Source organism: Gymnoscopelus microlampas (assembly GCF_963454915.1).
Source record: "Gymnoscopelus microlampas genome assembly, chromosome: 14".
NCBI lineage: Eukaryota > Metazoa > Chordata > Actinopteri > Myctophiformes > Myctophidae > Gymnoscopelus > Gymnoscopelus microlampas.
The window spans coordinates 41,502,503-41,530,002 of record NC_139951.1 but is presented as its reverse complement, the minus strand read 5'-3'; the positions used below and the strand labels follow the sequence as shown (position 1 = coordinate 41,530,002).

The 27,500-nt window shown below is 45.9% G+C and overlaps 2 protein-coding genes across 3 annotated transcripts in view; both read left to right on the top strand.

Moving 5' to 3' along the window:
- Window positions 1-15,355, top strand: part of LOC311059504 (synaptopodin 2-like protein) — a 21,167-nt gene extending 5,812 nt beyond the window's left edge. Inside the window, exons 2-6 of one of the 2 annotated variants that reach the window (XM_084077505.1) lie at window positions 364-515; window positions 2,143-2,421; window positions 3,376-3,785; window positions 11,480-13,791; window positions 14,174-15,355. In XM_084077505.1, the coding sequence (XP_083933631.1) occupies window positions 364-515; window positions 2,143-2,421; window positions 3,376-3,785; window positions 11,480-13,791; window positions 14,174-14,707 (3,687 nt within the window). In that variant the 3' untranslated portion in view covers window positions 14,708-15,355. The remainder of the gene's footprint in view (window positions 1-363; window positions 516-2,142; window positions 2,422-3,375; window positions 3,786-11,479; window positions 13,792-14,173) is intronic. The other variant, XM_084077506.1, reaches the window with a different exon arrangement.
- A 6,174-nt stretch (window positions 15,356-21,529) lies between these two features.
- Window positions 21,530-27,500, top strand: part of myoz1b (myozenin 1b) — a gene marked incomplete at its 3' end in the record, with an annotated part of 18,030 nt that continues 12,059 nt past the window's right edge. Inside the window, exons 1-2 of the mRNA XM_084077497.1 lie at window positions 21,530-21,670; window positions 26,327-26,420. Coding sequence (XP_083933623.1) covers window positions 26,336-26,420 — 85 coding nt within the window. The 5' untranslated portion in view covers window positions 21,530-21,670; window positions 26,327-26,335. The remainder of the gene's footprint in view (window positions 21,671-26,326; window positions 26,421-27,500) is intronic.

The following is a 27,500-nucleotide window of genomic DNA, read 5'->3' as shown; positions in this document are numbered from 1 at the left end:
ACACTCTACTAACTCTAAACCCAAACGAAGGTTGTGTGTTGTGTCTGTACGCATACATTCATCATTGAATGCATTGGTGGAAAGTAACCAAGTACATTTAGGTGATTTTTTTGGGGGTTAAAATAAATGTTAAATAGCTCTATATTCTGATAGTACTCATTGATCACAGCCGATCTACATGTAGATTGGCTATTTTCGAAAGATTGTGATACATTTTGAAATATCTTAGTTCTTTTACTTCGGAACTATAAGTATATTATTCTGATGCCAGTTCTTTAGTACTTTCACTCAAGTAAAATGTGCTATTCTATGTTCAAAGTCTGAGTACCACCCCTGATTGAATGCATTATTCTGTGTGTGCAGATCCGCAGGCGCAGCAAAGCATGCAGGGCCGGACTGAAGGAGGATGATGAGCTGGTTGCTATTGAAGAGCATAACTGCATGGAGCTCAGCCACGCCCAGGCCATGAGTCTCATTGACATGCAGAGATCTACACTCAACCTGAAGGTCAAGAGGTCAGACATCAATGGACACACACAGACACGCACACACGCACACGCACACACACGCACGCACGCACGCACGCACGCACGCACGCACGCACGCACGCACACACACACACACACACACACACACACACACACACACACACACACACACACACACACACACACACACACACACACACACACACACACACACACACACACACACACACACACACACAGTGTTGGCCCTGAGGAATTTGGTGCCCTATCTAATTTACATTTTAACGTTTGCATAAGACTGCATGGTCGTCAAGGCTACAACATTTAAAACAAAACTATTATATATTAATATTAATTAATTTCTATTGGGCGTTATCTGAGTAGATAGAAAGTTGTTTTATTATTTCCTGTTTATCTCCTCAGATTCATCTTATGGAGGCCCGCACACACGTGTTCTAAATAAAAACAGGGTTCACTCCCACTTTATGTCGCATCTCTTTTTCCCCTAGACGGGGACGTAACAATATAATATCCATTCCAAGTTTTATTAGCCTTTGGTCGTGAGGTTAAACTGTAAACAAACTTCTTATTCTCTTCATTACGCGTGAGAGTCGGCTATTTACTTTATAAACGTTTAATCGTGTGAGGGACACAGCTTGCGCTGATCTACAATGGCTGCAGTTACATGGACATCATGTCAGGCCAGAGACAAGGGCATGGCTGCACCACACTCATTTGGTTACTTTACACCACTGTCAATAGATGCAATGCAGTCTCACCTCCATATGGTCTCATCAGGTTCACTTTTGTGGGAAAGGCCTCATCGGCTACGAACACATGCGACGCGATGACCTCACTCTCTGGCAGCAACGCAGGAGGTGATAGCGGAAGCTGTCCATCGATGATCTGTGATCTGAAGACACTCCTTGAGAAGACACCGGCGTCACCGCCTCGTCCATACGCACCAATGTCGATGTAGGTGAACTTGTACCTGGCATCACAAGCGGCCATCAGGATGAAGCTGAAGTAACCTTGATTGATTTATTGAATATTTTATTAGACAGAAATGTAAAAACAGCACACGGTCTTGTTTCTTTTGGGGTCCTAGGTATTCAATTCATCAACATATAAAATAGCACCAAACATTCAATATCATCACAAATATAAAACACTACTACATGTACATTACCTTTGTAATTTAAGTAGGCACTTCCACTGTTGACTGGAGCTTGGATTTGGACATGTTTGCCATCTATGGCCCGACACAGTTGGTAACATTCCAAACTTCCCAGAATTCTGCCTTCAGCCTCAACCACTGTGCTCCCGTAGGGAAAGCAACACACTCACCCTTCTTCAGTGCCACCCATATTGCTTGGCATACCTCGCGGACAATCGCAGACACCGTTGAAATTCCAAGCAAGAAGGTTCCTGCCACTGACTGATGTCTGTAGCCGTGGGCAATAATGCGGAGCGTGACAGCAAGGCGCTCGGCTGCACTCACCAGGGTGGCTGTGGTTGTTTGCATGTTGAATGTAAGCAAGCGAAGCAGGTCGTCGAATTTAGCGACGGACATTCAAGTCAAAACGAAATAAAACTTCAAAGCTGTAATAACCCTGGTCATCTTGTATCTCTGTGCATGGTCTCCTCTCCACAGGGCTTCCTCTCTCTGCGATGTCCTTGCACCTCCCTGCTCCTCCTCCACGAGGGTCCTGTCCCCTCCTGCGGTGTCCCTTCCCACCTGGGGTCCTCCCAGGTGCGTCACCTCCCCTCCGGACAGCGAGGCCTACTACGGGGAGACGGACAGCGACGCCGACACACAGACGCCCACGCACATCCGCCGGCCGCGGCGCACGCCCCCGCACCCGCACGCCCGCTCGCCCGCACGCCACGACAGCCAGAGCCAGGAGGAGACGGAGACCTCAGAGATGAGCGGGTAGGAGACAGTGATTGATTGATTGAATCAGGCCTGGAATTTTAGGGGCAAGGCCACTTGGCCTTTGGTGTTGTCCATTTTTTGAGTTGCACAAAGGCCAAATGCCAGGGCAGGAGGGCCATCAAATAAAACAAGATTTTAGTCAATTGAAATAATTAATTGAATTGAAGGGTTAAGGATGATTTTAAATTTAATATGTAGACTATCTGCAGTGAAATAAATAAATGATGGTATTTACAATCTGATCCATGCTCAGCCCTTCACCAATCAAACTTACTGGATTAGTTTAAAGATGGGGACTCAGGGGAGTTAAGAATTCAGAATCTCAACAAAACACTGGTGTCTACATGACAAGAAAGAGACAGTGGTGTCTCAGTGCACTGGATCCGTGCAATGTATACTAAATTCTTGGAGATCAGGCTGGGTGTCTACATATTGACAAGAAAGAGACAGAGGAGAAAGTGGTACAGTCAGCTGGGGCATTGAGGCCACTGTGGCCACAGGGCATGCCATTTCTTTGAGGGGCACAAGGCCAAACTGAGGGGCAACGACGGCCATGGTCTTCGTGGCCTCCCTGAAATTCCTGCCCTGGATTGAATACTTTATTAGTCAAAAAAAGTTAACAGCATGGAGGTACAGTAAATCACTCGGGATAACACAAAAAAGTCCTGGGGACTTGTTTCCATTGTGGTTCTAATGGTGGACAAAGTACTCAACCCCAGTACTTGAGTCAAAGTATAGATAATCCTGGTCAAATATTTCTAAGTTATTCACAATTTCAACATTGTTTCGAAAATAGCAGATATGCTATTTTCGAATCACCGAAGTATAAAATAGGGTTAACATGGTTAAATTGATCTTTATAACTCAATTAATCGGGGAACCCCTGGAATCCCCTTGGACCCCACTTCGAGAACCACTGCTCTAAAAAATGACCACTGTATTCTGTCTCAGGTACGAAAGCGCCCCAGACGGAGGGGTCCCCCTGCAGGGCCACGTGTGGGAGCAGGGGCCAGCGGCGATGAACGGCTCGTCTCTCCTACCGGGGGTCCCGCGGAGGGAGGTGGTCTACCAGCCCCCCCAGAATGAAGAATGGCTCACCTCGGCACACACGCACACCCCTCACACGCTCACCCCCACCGACCAGGGGGGACAGCTGGGGGAGGGGGAGGGCGAAGTCGACAGCGGCTTCCAGGAAGCGGGGGCGTATCTGGCGTCGGCGGTGCCGCTGGTGTCGCCCGAGCGGGCCAACGAGGCTCTGATGCTGGGCTTCACCAGTCAGCTGGTACCCATGGTGGGGCCGCAGCAGACCCCCGTCAACGACGACCTGTCCACCACCTACGTGGAAAAGGCACGACAAGCCAGTGAGTACATACATACATACAGTGTCTTCCATGTCAGTGGTTCCCAAACATTTTAATTTCAAGGAGCCCTTATACGTAACTATACCTTTCCGTCCGGGAACCCTTTTTGGGGTTGTTGTTGCTATGTACATCAACAAGAGGCATGTACAGTGTAATATAACCTAATTTAGAGTAAGCCTACTCTACTATCTTTCAACCACTGTTTCAATTGCCCTTGAATACTGTGAGTGTGGGGCTCTCCCTATACCTGGGGTCTTCAACAGGGTGTCCTCAGAGTTGATACAGGGGGTCCGCCAAATCTTTGTGTGACATGATTTTTTTTTTACATTAACCACTTGAACCCTAGCATCCCTTTTCTGTGGAGAACTTTAGCCGAAAATCTACAAGATCTACAAGCTCACAACGCCTCGCGCTGCGAGGCGTTGTGAGCTTGTAGATCGGCTATTTTTGGCAAAGAGTTATAGGTGTAGAGGGGAAAAAGAGCAGCAAAGGTTTATCTGAAACACCATTTTATACAATATACAAGAGGGGGTCCCTGCTTCATCTCTTTCTCAGCTAGGGGGTCCTTGGCCTGAAAACGTTGAAGACCCCTGCCCTATACAGACATGTAAGGGTCCATTTGGAGCCCCCTCAAGGAACCCTGAGGTTTCCTGAACCTCACTTTGAGAACCACTGTCTAGTCTAGGGTTGCCAATTGTCCCTTGTTTGGAAGCCAAAAGACGTTTCCCTTATTGAACTGATATGGGGACACACTTTGCTCCTCACTTTTGGGGAATCAATCGGTGACACACATCTTACAAGTTCAAACGGCTCATATACTGTAACAGCTGTAATACAGGTTGTAATATAATATACAGAAACTGTATACAGATTCTATCTTGTTCTGAGTGTCCCTCGTTCTTCTTAAATAAATAAAGGGAGAAATAAGGTATTTAAAACCCTAGCGCAGTCACATATAGCAGATCAGTGCAGTATTCCTGTATATAATACAGAATGCAGTGGCTGAACAGACACGTGGTGTACCAGTATGTGAGAGAGGTTGTACGGGGATAACAGAGTCACTGTGGGCCACTGTTGTTTTTATGGCACAGAAACTGTTCCTGTGAGTCTGCAGGAAACCTGCTGAGTGCACCTGCTGTTTGTGATGGATGAACCCCAAACGTTTTGGGTGACACCGTGACTTTGCCTCTGGTGCCACCCTCGGGCCAAAAATGACCACTTTGCACACAAGATAATTATCTCACAAATTAATCTAAGGCAGTGGTTCTCAATCTCTTTAATTTCAAGGACCCCCATTTTGATATACAGACCTGAAAGGATCCAATTGGTTTCTAACTATCAAAAATGTAGTTGGGGACCCCCTGGAACGCCTTTAAGGACCCCTGGGGGTCCCCAGACCCCACTTTGAGAACCAGTGAGCTAAATTAGACAGACAGACAGACAGACAGACAGACAGACAGACAGACAGACAGACAGACAGACAGGCAGGGGAAAGGACAAAGAACAAAGACATTCAACACAGGTCCTGAATTAGGTTTAAACCCAGGATGTTGCTACAGCAGGCTATTCATTTACGGTTACCTCTGGTTGTGCCACAAGGGTGCCCCGGTCAAACTTAACTATTAACATTTGACTTCCGTTAAGAGCCAAATGTGGCAGCTGCCGACAAAAGGAGTTTAAACTGGCAGGCCAGAAGGCTTCTCTGGGCGTTTATGGGGGATTGTAACAGCTGTCAGATGTGTCAAGTGTCACTGAAAGCTGAAATCTGCGTGTCTGCTTCCCTCTAGTGGTTGCTTTAAGGTGAACCTCCTTCAAAGTGGCATTCAGATTTTGCAGGCGTCAGAGTTGTCCCATGGTTTAGACTAGAGCAGTGGTTCTCAAAGTGAGGTCCAGGGACCCTCTGGGTTCCCTCGAGGGGGTTCCAAATGGACCCTCACAGGTCTGTAACTCTGTGAGTGTATAAATGGAACCAAATGGACCCTTAGGAGTCCATTTGGTTCCAATTTGTACACTCTCAGAGTTATGGGGTTCCTGGAAATTCTAAACATTTGAGAACCACTGGTTTAGTGACATATACAACAGACATAAAGTAGAGGTATTTCAACCCCACCCCCACCCCCGTCCCAAGCCAACAGGCACCCCAATCTATCTCTTCTGTCAGTGTTCTGTTCATTTGACTCACAGGGTTATATTTATAGGCTTTGAACCAGTCTCATTGACAGACATAGCTCGGTGACTTACAGATCCACACAGCTGACTATGTGTGTGTGTGTGTGTGTGTGTGTGTGTGTGTGTGCGCGCGCGCACGCACACACACACACACACACACACACACACACATACACGATGTGAATCAGAAAAAGGTTAATGACGTCTACCATTTGTGATAGTGAAACGGTTTTCAGTATCCCTAGAATTAAAATAACTTATTCAATTTAGTTGATTAATCAACCTGCTTTACAAAATTCAATTATCCTTATTTTTATGGGAACTTTCACCGCCCATATTTAACCACCAAGCCCTATTTTATGTTTTATAAATAGCTGCTCTATGGGGAAGATCAGACACCATGTATATATTCCCTGTACACTCTCTGAAAGATGGCCGCCAGCCTATGTAAGAATGACACTTTCGATGTGTTTTACATACAGTAATAGGTGTAGTGGCGATCTAAGTGAATTTTCTTCTTAAAGTTCCACTTTAAGAAAAGGTTTTCTCTGTGTTATATGATTTGGAAATGAAACTGTCCACACACCTTCCTTAAACTGTTAGGTACTTCAGAAGTGATGGGACAACAAAGTAAGTTTACTCAAGCATTGTACTTACTTAAGTACAATTTTGAGGTACTCCATTTTTTTAATACTTTTTTCTTCCTGTACATCTCAGAGGCAAATATTCTACTTTAACTCTACAATTATTTGACTGCTTTATTTACAAGTTACTTGTTGCGACACGATGTCAGCTTGTAGATCGGCCATTTTTGGCATTTGATGGATAAAAGCGGTCCAAATTGTTCTAACTTTTTTCCATTTAATTGAGAATAGAGGGTTTAAGTGCTTAAGAAAAGTAACTTTTCTGTCTACTGTACAGTATGTACTGTATCTGTTTTGGGGATGAAACCAACCTCAAATCCGGCGACCAGTATTGGTAAACGTAACCTCAGTAAAACTATGCCTAAACCTAACCTTATTCCTAAACTTAACCTCAGTAAAACTATGCCGAACCATAAACGTATTCGTAACCTCAACCTCAGTAAAACATAATACAAGAAAAAACGGGGGGCGAGCGTTCCGGTTACCAGACAAACACATAGGTACTTCAGACAGTCACGGGTTTGTTCGACATTTATCATTTGACCCTAAACACATAACGATAGTGATTACTGATCCGTTGACAGTGAGGATGATGGGAATGAATAGCTATGCTCTGACTGAAGTAATGACCACTGGACGCACCGTAATGAGAGAAGCGTGTGTCCTCTCTGCCATCAGTAACTATGAAGCACAGGGCTCAGGTTGGGGCTTTCTTATAGGACAGGGACAATGGTGACAGGCTGTCGACTGAGAACGATGGGGACCTGTCCTTTCTCATATTACATACTGACTGAGATACACACACACACACACACACACACACACACACACACACACACACACGCACACGCACATGCACGGTCGCCAAGGTTATTATTGTTTTGCATTTTTCATTTGTTCTTAATTTTATAATTTCAATTTCACTTTTTTCCCAGTTTTAATTGTTTTTTTTAAAGTGAAAAGGCTTAGTTTCTTTGTGTTACTAGATTTTGTGTTAGTTTTAATCTTTTATTAATATGGGGTATTTGTCAGGTAAAGCATTTCACAAAACCTATTGTGTAATAAATAAATGCCCTTAAAAAATGTTTTATACTGGCACAACAAAAACATTGGCAGATTTCATATCCACCCAAAATACAAATCTTATGTATAACAAAGGGGAACACGACAAACATTTTCTTTACGATTTTAGTTTGTTTGAATTATTATTGTAAACACAGAATACTTTCAATTAGTTTGTTTTTCTGTAAAGTTTCCCTTTTAATGTTTATATTGTATATTTAATAACCTTGACACACACACACACACACACACACACACACACACACACACACACACACACACACACACACACACACACACACACACACACACAGATGAGCCTGACAGTCGGATAAAAGGTTCGGTGGCAGGTGTCGACAGCAGCGCAGAGAATGGCAGATCAGCGAGATGACTTATGACCGAGCTCTGTTCTCTATAACCTATAACTGTCTCCAGTGACAGACAGACACACACACACACACACACACACACACACACACACACACACACACACACACACACACACACACACACACACACACACACACACACACACACACACACACACACACACACACACACACACACACACACACACACACACACACACACAATGCCCTGTTGTCTAAACATCATCACACAAGGGGGTCTCCCTGTCCTTGTGTGTCCGTGTTTGTTTGTATTACTCGACCAAATGTTCCCACAAGTATAGTAGACTTTCAGAAACAGACATTGAGGATCATTGTCCTCCTGGTCCTCACAAGAGAAATGTTATCCATCAAATCTCTTAGCCAAAAATGGCCGATCTACAAGCTGACAACGTGTCGCAACAAGTAACTTGTAAATAAAGCTGTCAAATAATTGTAGTGGAATTAAAGTCGAATATTTGCCTCTGAGATGTACAGGAAAAATGGACACACTCAAGTAAAAGTACCTCAAAATTGTACTTAAGTAAGTACTGTACAATACTTGAGTAAACATACTTAGTTATCCCACACTTAGTTAAAACACAGATCTACAAGCTCACAATGTGTCGCAGCACGACGATGCCAGGTTGATGTCCTCAGAAGCATAGTAATACAAACGTGTATGTGTGTGTGTGTGTGTGTGTGTGTGTGTGTGTGTGTGTGTGTGTGTGTGTGTGTGTGTGTGTGTGTGTGTGTGTGTGTGTGTGTGTGTGTGTGTGTGTGTGTGTGTGTGTGTGTGTGTGTGTGTGTGTGTGTGTGTGTGGGTTGACGGGGTAAAGAGCGATTGAAGGCCCAGACAGGTGTGTGATGTCTGTCAGAGACAGACAGACAGGAATAGAGGGTGACATAGAGGGTGACATCATGCCATGGTTTTGGGTCATCGGACACAGAGACAAAGGTCTTTACATGGGGCTGCCCCCGCAGCCCAGAACTGGAAGCACAGGCTGGGAGACCGAACTGTTGCCTCCAAGAGTAGTACTGGCCTCTCTCCACTGCTGTGTGTGTGTGTGTGGGTGTGTGTGTGCGTGGGTGTGTGGGCAGGTTAGAAATACACACTCACTTGTGAAATGAGGGACTTCATAACTCCTTCAGGGTCTCATGTGGATGGACATAGGGTCCAACGCGTGGTCTACACAGGTAAGGCACACATGCAAGGGCACACACACACACAGGACACACACATACACAAACACACACAGACAGACAGACACACACAGACAGACACACACACAGACACAGACACAGACACACGGACATGGCACATTAAGACTTAAATTGAACATTACCAGGGAAAATAGCAAACATCATTGATTTAGAATGAATGGTTTATAGTTTGCCTGGTGTAGTTTTGCACCAGTGATATAACTCCTGAGCGTCTTCTACAAATGGAACCAAACAGGCCCATAAGGGTCCATTTGGTTCCATTTGTGCATTTGTGTACGAATTGTCTTTGGCTCAAGTTCTGTTGTAGAGGTCGGCATTGGTCTCAGTAGGTAACGTGGCTCTGGTGAGCATTAAACAGATGATCTTGGTGAAACTGTCTTTAGTGTAATGGTGGTGGGGATGGCTTTAAGCTAATGGCTTCCATCTCCTTGTGTGCTTTATCCCTAACATGTGCTGTAGGAATGTGTGGTGATATGATTGAGTCAGTAATGATGCCTCGCTTCATTGCTCTGGACAGGTGATAGTTGTTATTATGGCTCTGTTACTGTGCAAACATTATAATCCTCCATACTAAAAAATATGGGACATTTGAAGATTATTCGGTCCGTCCTCGTTTAAATTGATGTTCCGGTCGGGCGGATGATCTGGCATGCTCTTTGTGGGATTGAAAACAAAGCAATGGAATATTATTGCCGCTGTTCTGTTGTGAGAGAGGAGAGCTGCGTTTGGCCCCCTCCCCGTTTGATTTGAACCAGTGCTGTTTCTCGGTAGATAAAAGGGTGAGATCATTTTGTCTGTGTTGAGTGTGTTCACAAAGAGCCTGGATGGGACCGCGGTTATATCCAGTATGTATTTTTGTGAAGTTATTCATGCGTGATGAGCAGAGATATCAAGGACTCACACTGAGATAATAAAGACTCAAATAGCTTCACACACACGCACGCACGCACGCACGCACGCACGCACGCACGCACGCACGCACGCACGCACGCACGCACGCACGCACGCACGCACGCACGCACACACACACACACACACACACACACACACACACACACACACACACACACACACACACACACACACACACACACACACACACACACACACACATCCACGCACGCAAGCACGCACATACCCACGCACACGCACAGCCTGATCTAACCCTCCTGGAGTGTGTGACTCAACGTTGGAAAGTAGGCACAATTCCTGCTTCTAAATCCTTCAGCACACTTTGCTGTCTGTCATTGTTAATCCTCAGCCCCCAACGCGGCACTTTTGTAATACTGTGTATAGTATAAATCAAGCTATGTTCAATGTCTGGATATAGTTAATTACAGGCAGGTCTTGTGTGTTATGAGGGAGGGTGATGTGTGCCTCATACAATAGGATCGTCGAGGGTGTGCCAAAGGTATCAAAAGACCAAAATGGCAATACGTCCCAACAGGGACACAAAGCTATGACACACTTTACACTTTGCATGATTTGATCCACAAACTTATTTTTACATTTTAATGACCCACAATTTGGTATGTAATGTATTAGACCAAGGACCCCTATAATTTTGAGAGTGGTGGGTCCATTTGGTTCCATTTGTACACTGTCAGAGTTATAGGCCGTAAGGGTCTATTTGGTCCCTAACTCTCAATCATTTATCTGGGGACCCCCTGGAATCCACCCAAGGACCCCTGGGAGCTCCGGACCCCACTTTGAGAACCCCACTGATTTAATCGGTTAAGTTGCCAATTAAAACTAGAAACTCTCAGGTGACTGTGTGTTTAGCTTTATATGCTCTGAGTCTGATGTGAAGTTTTTATACTTACAAGTTACAACAAAATGCCTGGATACACAATAATTTCAAGGACACCCATAACTCTGTGAGTATATAAATGGAGTGCTCTTTGGTCAGGGAATAATCAATAGACAAAGAAAAGTAAAAACTAAACAAGTCCACATGGCACTGCCAGAATTACAGCCTTTATTAGAATGGCATGCTCAATGTCAATTGTCGAATAGATAAAACCTGTCATCCGTCTAAGTGTCTAATAACAAAATAGTTTTGCACATGCCAGAGATGTTATCGCCACATCCCTGTTTTTCTTCTTCCCTTCCGCTCTATTTTTACTCATATTTTCCATTTCTCTGCCTCCCTCTCTCTCTGTCTCTTTCTCACCCATGAACTCTCTGTCTCTGTCTCTCTCTCTCTCAGAGTTGCAACGTGGAGAGAGCGTCGTGGAGAAGCAGGTGAAAGAGGCTCGCACTAAATGCCGCTCCATCGCATCTCTGCTCACTGACTCTCCCAACCCCAACTCCAAGGGGGTGCTCATGTTCAAGAAGCGCCGGCAGAGAGCCAAGAAGTACACGCTCACCTGCTTCGGTAAGGCGGAGGGAGACACGGGCACGGAGACAGAGGGAGAGACCGAGGAGGAAGGAGGAAGCTCGTTCCTGAGTGGCTCGGAGGTCGACGAAGACGGATTCTCCGCGGCCTTTGACTCCACGTGGGACAGCGGCTACCTAGAAACGCTGGACAGGAAAAGCTCCGCCTGCCCATCGGCCACGGCAACCACACCCTATAGCCCGTTAACCAATCACAGTCTGGGTCTGGACACCTCGGCCTATCAGAGTCCAGGGTTTGAACACTCTGTCAATCTAAGCCCGCGGTCAGAATACGCAGGAGTGGACGGCTCGGCCTATCCGGGCTTGAGATCGGAGATCAACGGCTGGGATCAGCCAATCGGTGCTGGCTATAATAACTATAACTCCGCCCAGATGTCTCCCCCGGCTGTGTCTATGTACAACGGGGGGTCTGTAGCGGTCAGTCGGGCGAGTGTTGTTCTGAGCCCACCCGCTAACGCAGCCCCGCCCAACCACTCAGAACTACACCAGAACCACTATCCTGGCCCTAATCCTGGCCCTGCAAACCCCGCCATGAACTCAGACTCTGCCCTGGGTCCCAACCCAGGAGGCAATCTGAACCGCACCGCCAGGCCCTTCACCCCCTTCTCCGGTCTCTCTCGCTCCTCTGTGGCGCCGGTGCTGTTCCGCCCTCCGCAGCCTAGAGCGGCCTCCGTAACCACAGCAACCAGGCCCGCTGCGGCCGTATCCATGGTGAACATCCCACCCCCTCGCCAGCCGTCGTCGGGGCCGGAGAGCAGGAGATCCGTGTCGAGCGCTTCCCTCTACATATCCCCACGAAACGGCAACGGAGGCTCCTCTGTCTACTCCCCCCCCATGGTGCACTCACCTACCGCCTCCCTGGCGTCGCCCTCCTTCTCCCATCCCCCCGCTAACCCCCTGCCGTTTTCCCCTGAGCACGCGGCGCAAGCCGCCCAGTTCTCCCCTCCTCCCTCTGCTCAGCCTCTCTCAGCTCAAGGTCCTCCTCCAGGCTATCCATCACCTGCTCAGGCCTTCACCCCTCACCCTCCTCCCTCCTCTGGAATGTACGCCCCTACCTTCCCCCCCTCACAGCCCCCTGCCCCAGCCCAGGTCTATGTTCCGGCCCCCCAGCAGGTCTACGCTCCGGCCCCCCAGCAGGCCTATGTTCCTGCCCCCCAGCAGGTCTATGTTCCGGCCCCCCAGCCTCCTCCCGCTCCTTCTCAAGCCGCCCCGCCTCCCCCGCCCGCGTTCTTCAACCCCTACGCCAACATGGCGGCCCCCGTGACCCAGCAGCCCCCTGCCGCCGCCACCATGGCGACTACAGCTCCGCCCCAGGCCCCTCCTCCTACCGCCGATTCGCTGGCTTCGCGCGAGCAGCGCGTCTCGGTGCCCGCCGCGCGCACCGGCATCCTGGCGGAAGCGCGCCGCCGCAGCAACCAGAAGAAGCCCATGTTCTGCTCCGTGCAGAACAAGAACATCGACCCCAACCCGGCCCTGCTCTCCATGCTTCAGAACATGGACCAGGACCCGGACCCGGTGCCGTCCGCCCCGAGCTTTGCGGGGCTTAACGGGTCCGGGCCCGTGCACGCCGGCGAGGCCGGTGGTCACGAGTCGGGGCCCGAGGAGGACTGGCTGAGGCTGGGAGCCGAGGCCTGTAACTTCATGCAGGCCCAGAAGGGCCCCAGGCCCCCACCCGTGGCCCCCAAACCCCAGGCTCCACAGGCCCCTCCTCAGCTGGCAGGGAAGGGAGGTCAGCTTTTCGCCCGCAGGCAGAGCCGGATGGACCGCTACATGGAGGAGCGGTCGCCCTCCGTGGCCTCGGCCGCGCCCTACTCCCCCGCCCAGCCCAGGGACGCCTCTCCCACCCCGTCGCTCCCTGCCACCTGGAAGTACAACTCCACCTGCCGAGCGCCGCCTCCCATCAACTACAACCCTCTGCTCTCCCCGTCCTGCCCCCTCAAGGCCCAGAAGACACAGAAGGCCGGGGTAGCAAAACCAGCACCCGGGGGGAGTAAAGCCGGGGGGCGCAAGGCCGCCCTCAACGCCGTGGACATCATGAGCCACCAGCCCTACCAGCTCAACTCTTCTCTCTTCACCTACGGGGGCGGGGTTCCTCAGAACGCCGCTCAGGCGCCCGGTTCCCAGGTAGGGCTGTCACGATTACAAATTTAAGTTGACGATTAATTGTCACTCGAATAATTGCAATTAACGATTTAATTGTGTGTTTGGCCATTGAACATTGGAACATATGATGCCTTTTGGGCTTCGTAATAAAAAATTGCACAGGGCAGATATGACAAATAACTTAAATATACAAAGACAAAATATGCAAAGACATAATATTATTTTAAAAAATGTATAGTATGTAAAAAAAAGCAGAGAAAGCTGATCTGCTGTAGATCAGCTATTTCTGCTCTTTTTAACATTTGAAAATGGGTGAAAATCTTTCAACATGGAAACGATTATGCAAAAATAACTGCAATTATCTCAAATATTATATAAGACGATTATGTAATAATTGTAACAGGGCTATTTCCAGGTGCCAATGAAGACCGCCCGCGTGCGAGAGGTGAAGCGCTTCTCCACGCCGCCCCCCATGTCCACCGGGCCCTCCGTGAAGGTCATCACCCCCCGCTCGGCCACGACGCTGGGCGAGCCACTGTGGCGCTCCGATGATGACTTTGGTAGGGCCCCGGCTGCTCCGGCGCCCTACCAAGTCTACCAGCCGCCGCCGCCCCAGGTGTCCGCCGCGCCGTACCAGCCTCAGCCTCAGTGGGGTCCCAGCACCCCGCTGTCTCCCCAGCATCCCCCTGCGCCGACCGGCCCCCTCCCCCAGCTCCCGACATTCTCCTCTCCTGCCTACCCCAGCGCCCCTACTTTCAGCCACCTCCAGCAGGCCGACGGCAGGCAGTTTAAGAGCACCCCGAATATGAGTCCCCTCGGCCCCAACGTTCCCCCCAGACCCGGGTCCTCCATGGGGGGCCAGGTCCCCAGGCCCAGGTTCAGCACTTCCAACCTGGGCCTGCAGCCCTGCGTGTGGCGCCCGGGATCCAACATGTGAACTGAGGCGAGACTCCGGACGCACTGAACGAATCATCTACTGTATACCTGCAAGAGACCAGAGCTCCAAGGAAAAGAACCAAGATTTTCAGTCAAAGCCCCGTTATAATGGGTTGCGCGCCGGTGTTGCGTGCCAAAAACAACAGATCTACAAGCTTGCTGTGAGCTTGTGGATGGCCTGTTTTCGGCACGTGACACCAGTGTGCGATCAAGTATAAATCAATCTTTATATTTGCTCATTTTCAGTAAGGATTGTAGTTTATTTTGAAGACACATAAGGTTTCATGTGAATATATCACGTTTGTAACTGTCACTCACATACATAGCACGCCTTATCATGTTCACTAGATCGCATTCTGTTGATATTATTATTAACAGGGAACACTGTTGTTTGTAAAATATTGCAAGGAATCTAAGAAAGGCCAGGTTTAGAAAACAGGAGATTGATTTAAAAGGGGCACACAGACAGACGAGTGGTGGCATTGCTTGTTGAGAACAACCGTGAAAGATGTTGTTTTCTGTAAATATTGTTTTCGATGTGAATGATAAAAGAATTAAGTTTGAAAAGAAGGACGGAAGAATGGAGGATGTGCACAAGACAAGACTGTGTGTGTAGAGAGAGAGAGAGAGAGCGAGAGAGAGAGAGAGAGGGGAAAAGAAAAAAAAGCGAAGAGGACTGAAGAATCCTCAATGAGAAAAACTGTTTCTGCTGAGTTGTAACAGATGGGGTTTGGATGTACAGTATAGTCTCACTAATAGGCATTGTGTCTGCCGTCCCATATCCAATGATATAATTTTAAAGGTCGAGTATTTGTAGTTTCTTTAATTTAATGTAAAGGTAGGGGAAGTGATATTTTTTGGGTTAAAACAAAATGTTTTTTTGGGTCACAATATAAACAAAAATGTTATGGTGAGTTGACAATTTCAGCCAATCAGGAGAGGGAGTACCCATTTATCAGCTTCAATTTTATAGTGTTGTAGTTCCAAAATGCTTAAAAAGCATTTTCTGTTTAATGAAGAGCTGGAGAGACAGGGAGACAGACCCCTGTTACTGAACAAACACTCTATAGCAATGACTGCTATCAGAATATAGAGCTTTTTTAACACTGTTACTGAACAAACACTCTATAGCAGTGAATACAATCAGAATATAGAGCTATTTAACACTTATTTTAACAAAGCAATGTCAATGCCTTTTGACTGTTTATTCTGTGAGTGTTTTGCTGCTATATTTTAACATTTTTGGGGGTCTTTTTTCACGTGGCGAAGAGCATAAGTTTTGTGATGGAGAGCACATAGGCTACTACTGCAGTAGGGAGAGGCTTTCTTTTAGATTAGCGCTCTGATAAGTTGATGTTATGATAAAAGAGCTGTGTGACATGTCCGTTTAGCTGTGATTCAGTGACCACGCAGATGAATAAAAATAGACATGACTCACCTCAGCTGTCACTTTGTCTCTTCCTGTGTGTCGTCCAAGCCACCTCCCACTCTCACACCCACCTGTGTTGCCAGATTCTGCAAGAGAAATAAGCAGCCAGGTCTATGAAAACACGCCCAAAAGAAGCGACTAACACGTAAGCACTTTGAACCTATACATCGGCTATTTGAAAATAGCTGATCTACAAGCTCACAACGTGTCGCGATGCCACACGTTGTGAGCTTGTAGATCTGCTATTTTCTTTTAAATGGTATGGGGGTCCCTGGCACAAAATGTTTTCAAATGGGAATACGCGGACAATTAGGCTACAAATTAATTTGGGGGTCCTTGATATGAAAATGTGTGAGAACCACTGGTTTAAATAACATGTAGGAAGCAAGCCCAAATAAGCAACTACACTTTAGAAACAAGCCCAAAAAAATAACTACCAATCTTTACAAGCGACCGAGCGTCTCCCTAGGGAGGTCCTCGCTGCATGTCCCACTGGGAGGAGACCCCGTGGCAGACCAAGGACCAGATGGGGGGGATTAATACATCTCCACACTGGCCTGGAAACGCCTCGGGATCCCCCAGGAGGAAGTGGCTAATGTTGCTCAGTAGAGGGAAGTCTGGAGCTCTCTGCTGAAACTGTTGCCCCCGCGACCCGACTCTGGATAAGCGGTTGAACATGGATGGATGGATTTATAGAAAAACAAGCGCAAAGTTGCTTCTGATAAGCAGACATGGCAACACTCTCTCCCACGCTCTCCCACTCTCACTGGGTCTCTCTCTCTCTCCCCCTCCCCCTCTCTCTCTCTCTCCCTCCCTCCTGCCTCTATGCTGACGCAAACTAAGGCTAATTGAATAATGTGTGCGTCTTTTAAAGTAGTGACTCAAAGATGCTGGTGTCTCTGCATCAGCTTCAACTCCGAGCTGTTGAAGCTAGTATCCGCCACAGAGGGGCGCTGCAGGCACTGTTACCAACAGTCTCTGCTGTAACTCGGGGTACTTACTACTGGCCATAGATGCCATATCCATGTCTCACATAAATAATAACTTAGAAATTGTGAAATATTAACTTCTTTAGCAGAGGAAAGGTAACTACTAAGATTTACAAGAGTACAGAGAGTATACCTACAGTAGTACTAGATTATTACAATATCATTACCACTGTTTTATATTGAAAAATATTGAAAGCAGTGAAGCAGTGGTGCTGTACAGTACAAAGAACCTGTTCAAGCCCACGCATGGTTCTTTAGAGCAGTGATTCTCAACCTGTGGGCCAGAGCCCACTAGTGGCCGTGAGGATATTGCAAGTGCAGCCCCAACCACACATAGATTTTAATGATAATATAACAAATATTGTATTTGCACTTTTACTCCACTACTATTATCTTAAAACTTTAGTTACTAGTTACTTTGCAGATTTAGATTATTATTACACAATACATTGACCACTTAAACCCTATTTTATACTTTGGCTGTTTGAAAATAGCCGATACAAGCTCACAACGCATTGCATCACAAGGCTTGTAGATCGGCTATTATTTTCGAAAGAGTTTCACATTTTTGGAAAAGCTTGAATACTTTTACGTACTTTAAGTATATTTTGATGCCAATACTTTTGCACTTTTACTCAAGTAAAAAGTTTAACACAGGACTTTTACAGGGTCTATGACAGGGTCATAAATGATTGAGAGTTGGGAACCATATGGACCCTTACAGGTCTGTAACTCTGAGGGTGTTCAAATGGAACCATATGGACCCTTACAGGTCTGTAACTCTGAGGGTGTAAAAATGGAACCAAATGGACCCTTACAGATCTGTAACTCTGAGGGTGTTCAAATGGAACCATATGGACCCTTACAGGTCTGTAACTCTGAGGGTGTAAAAATGGAACCAAATGGACCCTTACAGGTCTGTAACTCTGACAGTGTACAAATTGAACTAAATGGACACTTACAGGTCCATTTGATTCTATTTGTACACTCTCCAAATTATGGGCGTCCGGTCCATGGTCTAATCATGCATACCAGACATTAAAATGAAGTATTTCTACATTGTGGTATTGCTACTTTTACGATGTTAAGTAAAACATCTGAGTTGGCCTACTTCTGCCATCACTGAGATGCAACCACCTGATGGCCCTCGGTGACGGTCTGTGAAAACCAACTGAGGGAGGGGATCTAACCTCTGACCCTGAACCCAGGTCAGGTGACACGCAGCGCTAACTTTAGCTGCTAACTTTAGCCCTGTTTGTTTGTGTCCGTCAGTCCGCTATAGCTACTGTGCTAGTTCCTAGTTAGTCAGTACGACAGTGTTGGAAGAAGTACTTTTTACTTAAGTCAAAGTAGAAATACCACAATGTACAAGTAAAAGGACCGTAATCACGCGTTGTGAGCTTGTAGATCGGCTATATTCAACATGTACTCAAGTACTGTACTTAATTTTGATGTATTTTTACTTTACTGGAGTATTTCCAATTTTCAATACTTTTACTTTTACTCCACTAACAGCTCAGAGGCAAATATTGCACCTTTACTGCTCTACAATTATTTGAAAACTTGAATTACTAGTTACTTTGTAGATATAGATTATTATTACAAAACATACATTAACCACTTCAGCCCTATATACATTTCAGCCATTTGAAAATAGCAGATCTACAAGCTCACAATGCGTCGCGATGAGACGCATTGTGAGCTTGTAGATCTGCTATTTTCAAAAGATTTTGATACAATTTATACATTTGAAAACTTGTGAAATGGGACATTCTGCCTAATGAGTTTCTACTTTTGGTACTGTAAGTACATTTTAGTGCCAATACTTTTGTACTTTTACTCAAGTACATTTTGAATTGCGGACTTTTACTTGTAACAGAGTATTTCTGCATTGCAGTTTTGATACTTTTACTTTAGTAAAAAAAACTGAATACTTTTTCCACCACTGCAGAGTATGCCATTGATATACAGACATACTGTATACAGGCCACAGCTGTAGTAACTGGGGTGGCACAGCAGGTAATCTCACTGAAAGGGTTCTGTTTCTCTCATTCTCTCTCTCATTTTCTCTCTCTCTCGTACATGCGCACACCCACGCGGCCCATTTCACCTATTTTTGGAGCTGTTAATCCGCAGTGATTTGGCCCATGCAGTGATAAAACTCTGATGCCTTTTTTGTGATTGAAAGTGCAGACAGTCTGGTCGTCTCTCATTGTCACCGTGTGCATCGGAAGAATGAATAAACCAAAGGGTTTGGAGGTCAAAGGTGAGGAGGCGAAGGTTGTGCTCCCTTTAAATATTTCAGGGTGATTATGGACATTGTAAACGAGGTTTGTTTTCAACAATACTATGAGAGTTAATACTATACATGTCAATATCGTCACTGTCGGGCAGAAACCTCTTATCTCCATATTTTCAAAAGTAGCAAAATCTTTTGCTATTCTTTAATTTGAATCCTGAAAAGTAACAGTTTTGGACATATGAGGTTTCCACCTGACAGCAACAATATACTATTATTCTACTATCAACAACACTAGGCTACCTTGATATACCATATTAACTATTCCTATATGGTACAACCTTTTAATAACTTTTAACCTGGCGTCCCTATTTGGGGCATGTCATTAGGCCTATAGGACAAATTGTCTTCTTTGTTTTTTTTACAACGTTTCAAAAATAGCTGATTTACAAGCGTTGTAGATCGGCTATTTTTGCCTCACATGACACCAGCGTACAATGAAGTAGAAAATAGGGCTTAAGTGATTCCTATTGTTTCTCAGTGACTGTTCTTTCTGCTTGAGTAAGTCATTTTCTTTACACAATAAGACAAAGCGTTGAGTATTCATCTCCACTTCATAATTGTTCTCAGTAAGACAGTGATAGGAGGACTTCTACAGCTGTCCCATGCAGGTCAAGAGGAGGTCTGTTGCTAATCCAATCAAAGGGTCTCCTGGGCACAGGGGAGAGGTGAAGGAGAGCCACTGAGGGAGTTGGTATTATAGACCAGTGGTTCTCAACCTGTGGGTCGGGACCCCCAGGGGGGTCCCCACATGATTTTGGGGGGGGACCCCAGATGACAGTGAAGTGACAATTTAAGGACCTTTAAGACCTTATTAGTACCTAAAAAAAAGTAAAGTTACTGCATCAAAAATAATCAGCAAACTATACTATAAAAAATGGTCAAACATTGGCCAAAATGTCAAATAACATAATGCCTCTCAACGCGAGGCGTTATATCACAATATTTTTCACAATATTTATCTGTGGAGCCGAGTTAAACAAAATGTAATGCCTCAACTCCTACATTCAAAGTGCTTTTCAGGGTGGAGGGGTCAGGTCCCCAGTTCAAATATGATTATTTTGGGTTCTGAAAAGGTTGAGAACCGTTATAGACAATAACAAACAGAGCTGCTCTCTCTCTCATGCACAATGAATCTCACTGGGGGAGACAGTTAATAATGGAGCACTTAACCAATTCTCAGCCTATTTTTATATCATTTGTCCTCACTAATGCTCATTATAAGATTCCACTATTTCTGTCTACTGACTCTGTGTCTCGGAAGAGGGCTGTGGACAGTTCAGAAACCTGCCTACCAGTAACATCATCAAACTTTTCAAACAAGAACAATGGCTTCTGTTTCAGCATCCTAACTTTCCAGGAAGATACAGACTGTAGTTTCTATTAGCTTGGACTCCCCGTCGATGATGTCCACTGGTATAGGCAGGATTCTGAACCGTCCACAGCTCTCCTCTGAGACACATAGACAGAAATGGTGCCATCTTATAATGAGTAATAGTGAAGACCAATTATATGAACAGGTTTCCTCCATATAACGATGGCTGCTGACTGCATGGCCCCATTTCACTTCCCCAAGGTCCTGCTCTGTAAGTAGTAACTTAAGGGGAGTCCTCAGGTGGTCCCCACCACCCAAATGGACCCACACACAGGCCTTTGGTTACATTTGTACATTCCCAGAGTTACAACTGGATAAATCAATGCTGAGGATTTGAGTCTTTAAAGTGCCTGAGCTTATCGCACCTCATCAGAGCCGCGGCTCAGGCGCTAAACAGGCGAGTCAGGCTTCTTAATTGAGACCCCAAGGGGCCACCGTGGTCTATAGATAGCCACGATCCCATCTGCAAAGGTGGGTATCACCCGTCCCACGAACCTCTGAACTCTGACCCCCCCCCCCCCCCCCCCCCCCCCCCCCCCCACACACACACACACACACACACACACACCCTCCTTCTCCTCTTCTATCCTTCCCTGCCACCTTTTGATCCACCCTTACCCCCCCCCCCCCCCCCCAACCCCACTCTCAGGGCCTGGTCCATAACACCGCAGCAATCCCTGCTGATAGGGTTTCACTCTCTCTGGGACGCAAGGGAGGACAGTCACCAAAAACTCAATATCCAGCCTCTGTGGCTTCTACTTTGGGGAATCTTACAACTCGCTGCCATCAAGACCTCGTCCGGGAATCTCCAGGGACCTTGAGACTTTTCTACCCACCACTCCCCGCAAAAGGACATCCACAGGATATTTTAGGTAAGATGCCAGAAGAAAAAGCAAAGATGTGTGACAATGTTAATGACACTAAACATTTTAAAACAGGTATTCGCTCTCATATTATGCCAAGTAATGTAGGTATATTTTGTAGTCATTTCTGGATCGTTATTTGGCTGACAAAGAGGGCTTTGTACTCATATTCAGAGCACTGCATGATTGCAACAGTAAGATCTTCTCCAATGAAGCAGCTGTGAGTGGCACATCAAGTTCTCTGTCCCACGTGGAAGCCTTTATGTTGCTGGATAAATCAACCACTTCAAACCCTCTAGACTTCAGTAAACTGGACCTGAGTGGGCTCTGTACTTATTGGACCGTTTTTTTTCTACACCAAATCTCTTCACCCAAAAAATCTGCAATCTTGCTAGGGTTAGGGTTAAGCAAGATTGGCTATTTTTTGCGAATGTCCCCCCCTAACCCCTGTAGAAAATGAATGCTGGGGTTCAAGTGGTTTTTAATGGGTGATAGAATCAGTCACAGGCTTGGCGGCTCCCGACCTGTCTTCAGAAGGGTCTGTCTGTTCCTTCATGCGTGGTCTGCAGCATGTTACGGGGATTAGCGCACGCTGAAACCCCATCTGACACTGCAAACACTATTAGAGGCACGCGGTTTGGCATCTGCTGCATTTGCACCTTCAACGCTAAACCAGAGAAGCAACGGGGATTCAGAACACATCGTAACCACTTTAAACCATCTAGTCTTTAGTGAACCGGACTTGAGTTACAACAACTGTACTTTGACCGCTTGTTGACCGTGCTTGTTGACCGCTTGTTTTCCGTCTACACACCAAATCTCTTCGCCAAAAATAGCCGACAAGCCCACAATGCAAGGCGAATGTTCCCCCCCCAGAATATGGATGTTGGGGTTCAAGCGCTGAAACGGTAACCAAGCAAGCGGTGTTGTGCTTTTCCCCAACTGTTGCTTATTCCAACCAGTGTTTTCTTAATGCAGCGGTAGGTTTGGGAATGTGATCTGCAGGGAGAGTAGAAGTTTTTAGTCTGGTAGGTACTTCATGGTGGATGGATGGCTGGATGGATGGTTGGGTCAATGGGTGGATGGAGGATGGGTCAATGGGTGGATGCCTGGATGGATCACTGTGGGCTCTTGGGAATGTGCTGACTAAGGGTCTTCCCTCTCAGCTGTCCACCCGGGAGATTTATCTGGAGCTATAACAGGCAGAACCTGGGGGGACAGGAGCGCCTCTCTGCCCGCGGAGAAGGTAACAGGAGCCGCACCAGCAGCATGGGCCCTCAATGCTCTCATCGTCTCCCATCGGCCCCCCCAGGGGAGAGAGAGTGGGAGAGAAAACCCACACCCCCACCCCATTCCGCCACAGGAAATTCACAGAACTAATTTCCCCAAATCTCCCCAAAAGCCTGTAATCTCCATGTTTTAATCCACAGCCACCGGCGGTGTCCCATTCACTTAATGCAGTGTGAGAGCAGCCAATGTGTGCGCATGCGTGTGTGTGTGTGTGTGTGTGTGTGTGTGTGTGTGTGTGTGTGTGTGTGTGTGTGTGTACTATAAGCCCTCACATACATTGGAATGTGTGTTTGTGTGTGTCCACACAAGTGTACCCATGTGTGTACATTTGTGTAGGTTATGCACATGTGAGCCTGCAGATGTGAACACATTTAAGGGCGCGTGCATTTTAGTGTGTGTTCTGACGTGTGTGTGTGTGTGTGTGTGTGTGTGTGTGTGTGTGTGTGTGTGTGTGTGTGTGTGTGTGCTGTGACAGTCTGAGCCATATAGAACATGGCATACATAAAAATAGCCCCCTCGCAGGGTAGATTCCCAGGCCTAGGCGAATGAGCTTCAATTACAGCGGATGAAAAGCAATTACATTAACTGTCCTCCCTATGGATGGGGCCCCCGAGCTCTTTCTTTTGTATCTGAACTCACCTACAGCCCTACTTAATAGCTTTCGACCGGTGTAGCGATAGGCAGCAAGCAACACACCGCCAGCCGCTGTGCCAGTGTTGCAACCACGTCTATGAAAACAAGCCCGGAAGAAGCGACTATTACACCACATGAGCACTTTAAACCTAATATACATTGGCTATTTGAAAAATAGCCGATCTACAAGCTTACAATGCGTCGCATCGCGACGCGTTGTGAGCTTGTAGATCTGCTATTTTCAAAAGAAAATTTCGGGAACAGAACATTTTAAACATTTTAACAACACAAATCTGGTATGGGGGTCCCCTGGCACTACATTTTGTTTAGATGGGGGGGTTGGTGGACAAATACATACATTAATTTGGGGGTCCTTGACATGAAAATGTTTGAGAACCACTGGTTTAAACAACATTTAGGAAGGAAGCCCAAATAAGCAGCTACACTTTAGAAACAAGCCCACAAAAAACGCAACCCGCTACTACCAATATTTACAAGCAACTTTACAGAAAAACAAGCCCAAAGTCGCTTACAATAAGCAGACATGGCAACGCTGTGCTGTGCTAGCATATAGTCAGTGGTGGAAAGTAACAAGTATTCAAGTACTGTACTTTTTCATTTTTGTTGTTGTTGTTGTTGTACAATTGTCAATACTTACCTACAGTACCTCTCAGAGGCAAATATTGTCCTTTTACTTCATTACAATTATTTGAAAACGTTATGTTGCTAGTTTGTAGTTTTTTTAATAGTTTTACAAGGCATACATTGACCACTTCAGCCCTGTTATTTTCGAAAAGATGTGTTTAAGGCATTACTTTTAACTTCTGGTACATTTTCATGCCAATACTTTTGTACTTTTACTCAAGTACATTCTGAAAACCAGACCATTACTTGTAACAGAGGGCTTCTACATTGCTGTATTGATACTTTTAGTTAAGTGAGTACTTCTTACGCCTCTGCATGTAGTCACGACAAGACAAGAGCTATCGGCGGGGGTCAAACTCTTCACAGTGGGGGGCTGCTTTCACAAGCTGGAGCTGGCTCAGCAAACCGCGTTTAACTGCATTAGCTGTTCCCGAGAGGTCGTAATTGAACTTGTTCGGAGTGTGAAAATTCATTTAAAAACTTCAATATAAACAAACATATCATCTTAGGGGTGACTTATTGCCGTCGTCCCGAAATACACCCTTGTGTTGCTGTTGCGGTTGTGTCGAGTTTCTTCTCCGGTTCTCGTTACTGAAACCCTGAACTGCCAGTTGTTGGACTGTGTGTGTTCTGTGTGTGACAGTTAGGGCCAAAACTGTACCAAGAATTCAGTCATTTGCGTTTTGTGTAAATAGCTTGCGGTAACAAATAGCTGTGGCTTGTTTCATGTTGTAGTTATTTCAAATACATTGATGGAAAATTTGACACTTGTTTCAATGGAATTCAAGTCAATAGCTCAATTTAAAGATTTTATGTTTTGTGTGCATCACAAGCTATGCTAAGAGAGCGATGCGCAATTGCAAAAGTTGAAGAATGTTCAACTCAAGTGGCATTTCCACCAAAGCGGTAAAAAACGACATCCAATGATGTCGCTCCCAAATTCAAGAAATGTGTATACATTTCTTGAATGTGTTAACATATTAAAGTGGCAAACCTCCCCGACTTGGTGGATAGGTTAGAATTCTTTGAAAATCCAGGTGGCTTCAGAGTTAACCACAGCATCCATATTCTGGGGGGAACATTATTAGCCAAAAAAATCGCAGCTTGTAGATTGGCTATTTTTGGCAAAGAGATTTGGTATATAAGATGGAATACGATGGGAACTATATACTCTAACTATGCAAGAAAACAAATTTCACCCACTTTTTTACTTCTGTAAACCTGTGATGTGACAATGAAGCTGATTCAGATTCAGATTCTGATGGAAAAAAGTGGTCCAAGTACAGAGCCAGTCAGTTTAATAAGTGTGTAGAGCGTTTAACCACTTAAACCCCAAATGGTTGAGCGGAGTCCCTCAGGGCTCTATACTATACTGTCTTATCTGTTTTCTGTTATTGTGGGGAAAGCTTTTGCTGAAAATAGCCGATCGACAAGCTCACAACACGACGCAAACAATAGTTCTGGTTGCTAGACTAGTGACTCCTGCTGGCTGGCCGGGATATTTCTTCAGCATTCGTCGCGTCACTGGTTCTAAAACGTTCTCATGTCAAGGACGCCCTAAGTATTACAGTATGTATTTGACCACGGACGCCCATCTGAAAATGTAATGCTATATGTTAACACATTTTTCTGGGGACCTCCTGGAACCCCCCTAAAGGACCATACTTAAATAATTGGTTATTTAATCAAATATAAAGAACCAATAATAATAATAATAGCTTGAATTTATATAGCGCCTTTCATGAACCCAAGGCCGCTTTACATCAAAACTATGAACAACCAACAACCAAACAACCAAACATCCAAACGACCAAACAAAACAACAAACAACTATTTGCCATAAGCCTGAGAGAATAGGTGTCTTTTCAAGGCAGCCTTAAAAGAGTCCAGTGTTGGAGCATGGCGAATCTCCATTGGGAGAGAGTTCCACATGGGTGGGAGGTTGCCACACTGAAGGCTCTGTCCCCCAAGGTTTGCTTGCTTGTTTGGGGAACAGAGAGCAGGTCCAAGTCTGTGGACCGCAAGTCCACAGACTGGTGTCCGATCTGTTCATTTTGCAGTGGCTGATGGTGTATATTGTTGTGTTCTGTCCAACAGGCTGTAGCCATGCCTCAGAACAATGCTGTCGCACCTTGCAAGAGGAAGAAGGCCAACAAGATCATCACTGACCTCTCTAAGGTCACCCAAGATGGTAGGACCCTTACACACACACACACACACATGCACGCACATACACACATGCACGCACGCGCACAATGTATATATCGGCACTGTCGGGCAGAAACATTGTATGTCCATATTTCAACTAATGCCCTAGCCTGGGTGCCAGCCTGCTTCGCTACGTTCGGTGGATTTTTTTTTCTCTCTGCGCTTATCAGTCTGGAATGCCTCCTATCTCCAGGAGGCGGGACACAGCAGCCAAGGTTCGAAACCTACCGTGGCTTCTGATTGGTCTGTGGTGCGGGGCGGGACAAAAAAAACGGTGTGATCGTTTTGATTCGTTATTCGTTTGAACAACATCCAATCAGCAACGACGTTGCCTAACGTAACATATGTAGTTCCAGTGTAGTTCTACAAGACGAGTCAATCGGGGGCATTCCAGACTGATAAGCGCAGAGAGAAAAAAAAATCCGCCGAACGTAGCGAAGCAGGCTGGCACCCAGGCTACTAATGCCCTACTTCTTCATACTACAGTATCACACAAAAGCTAAAATAGCTGATCTACAAGCTCACAACAGATACATTTTGAGCTTGTAGATCGGCTATTATTTTCTTAATTTCTTTTATTAATTGAAAGTGGTTAAGTGTGTCTGTGGGTTTTATAGATATTGAACAAATGAAAAGTATTAACAAGAGGCTTGTGATTAAATCATTAATTAAAACTACATAAATTAAACTACATTAGATCCATTGGAACACATTTTTCTTTCTTCCATTTCTTGAAAAGTTTTGGACATGCAAGGTTTCCACCCCCGACAGAGACGATATAATACATTCCACATAAAAAACTATACAACATATTTTGCAGGTCCTCTGTCTCCCCTGGGTGATTTTACAGTCAAAAACATTTCAGTCTTTGGTGTCTGCCATCTTTATGGCCTCTTTCACACTGTGTGTGTGTGTGTGTGTGTGTGTGTGTGTGTGTGTGTGTGTGTGTGTGTGTGTGTGTGTGTGTGTGTGTGTGTGTGTGTGTGTGTGTGTACATCGTCACAGTGTTGGTGGAAAATCATTGCTTATCATGCACGGGTTGCACACTCTGCACACACACGTG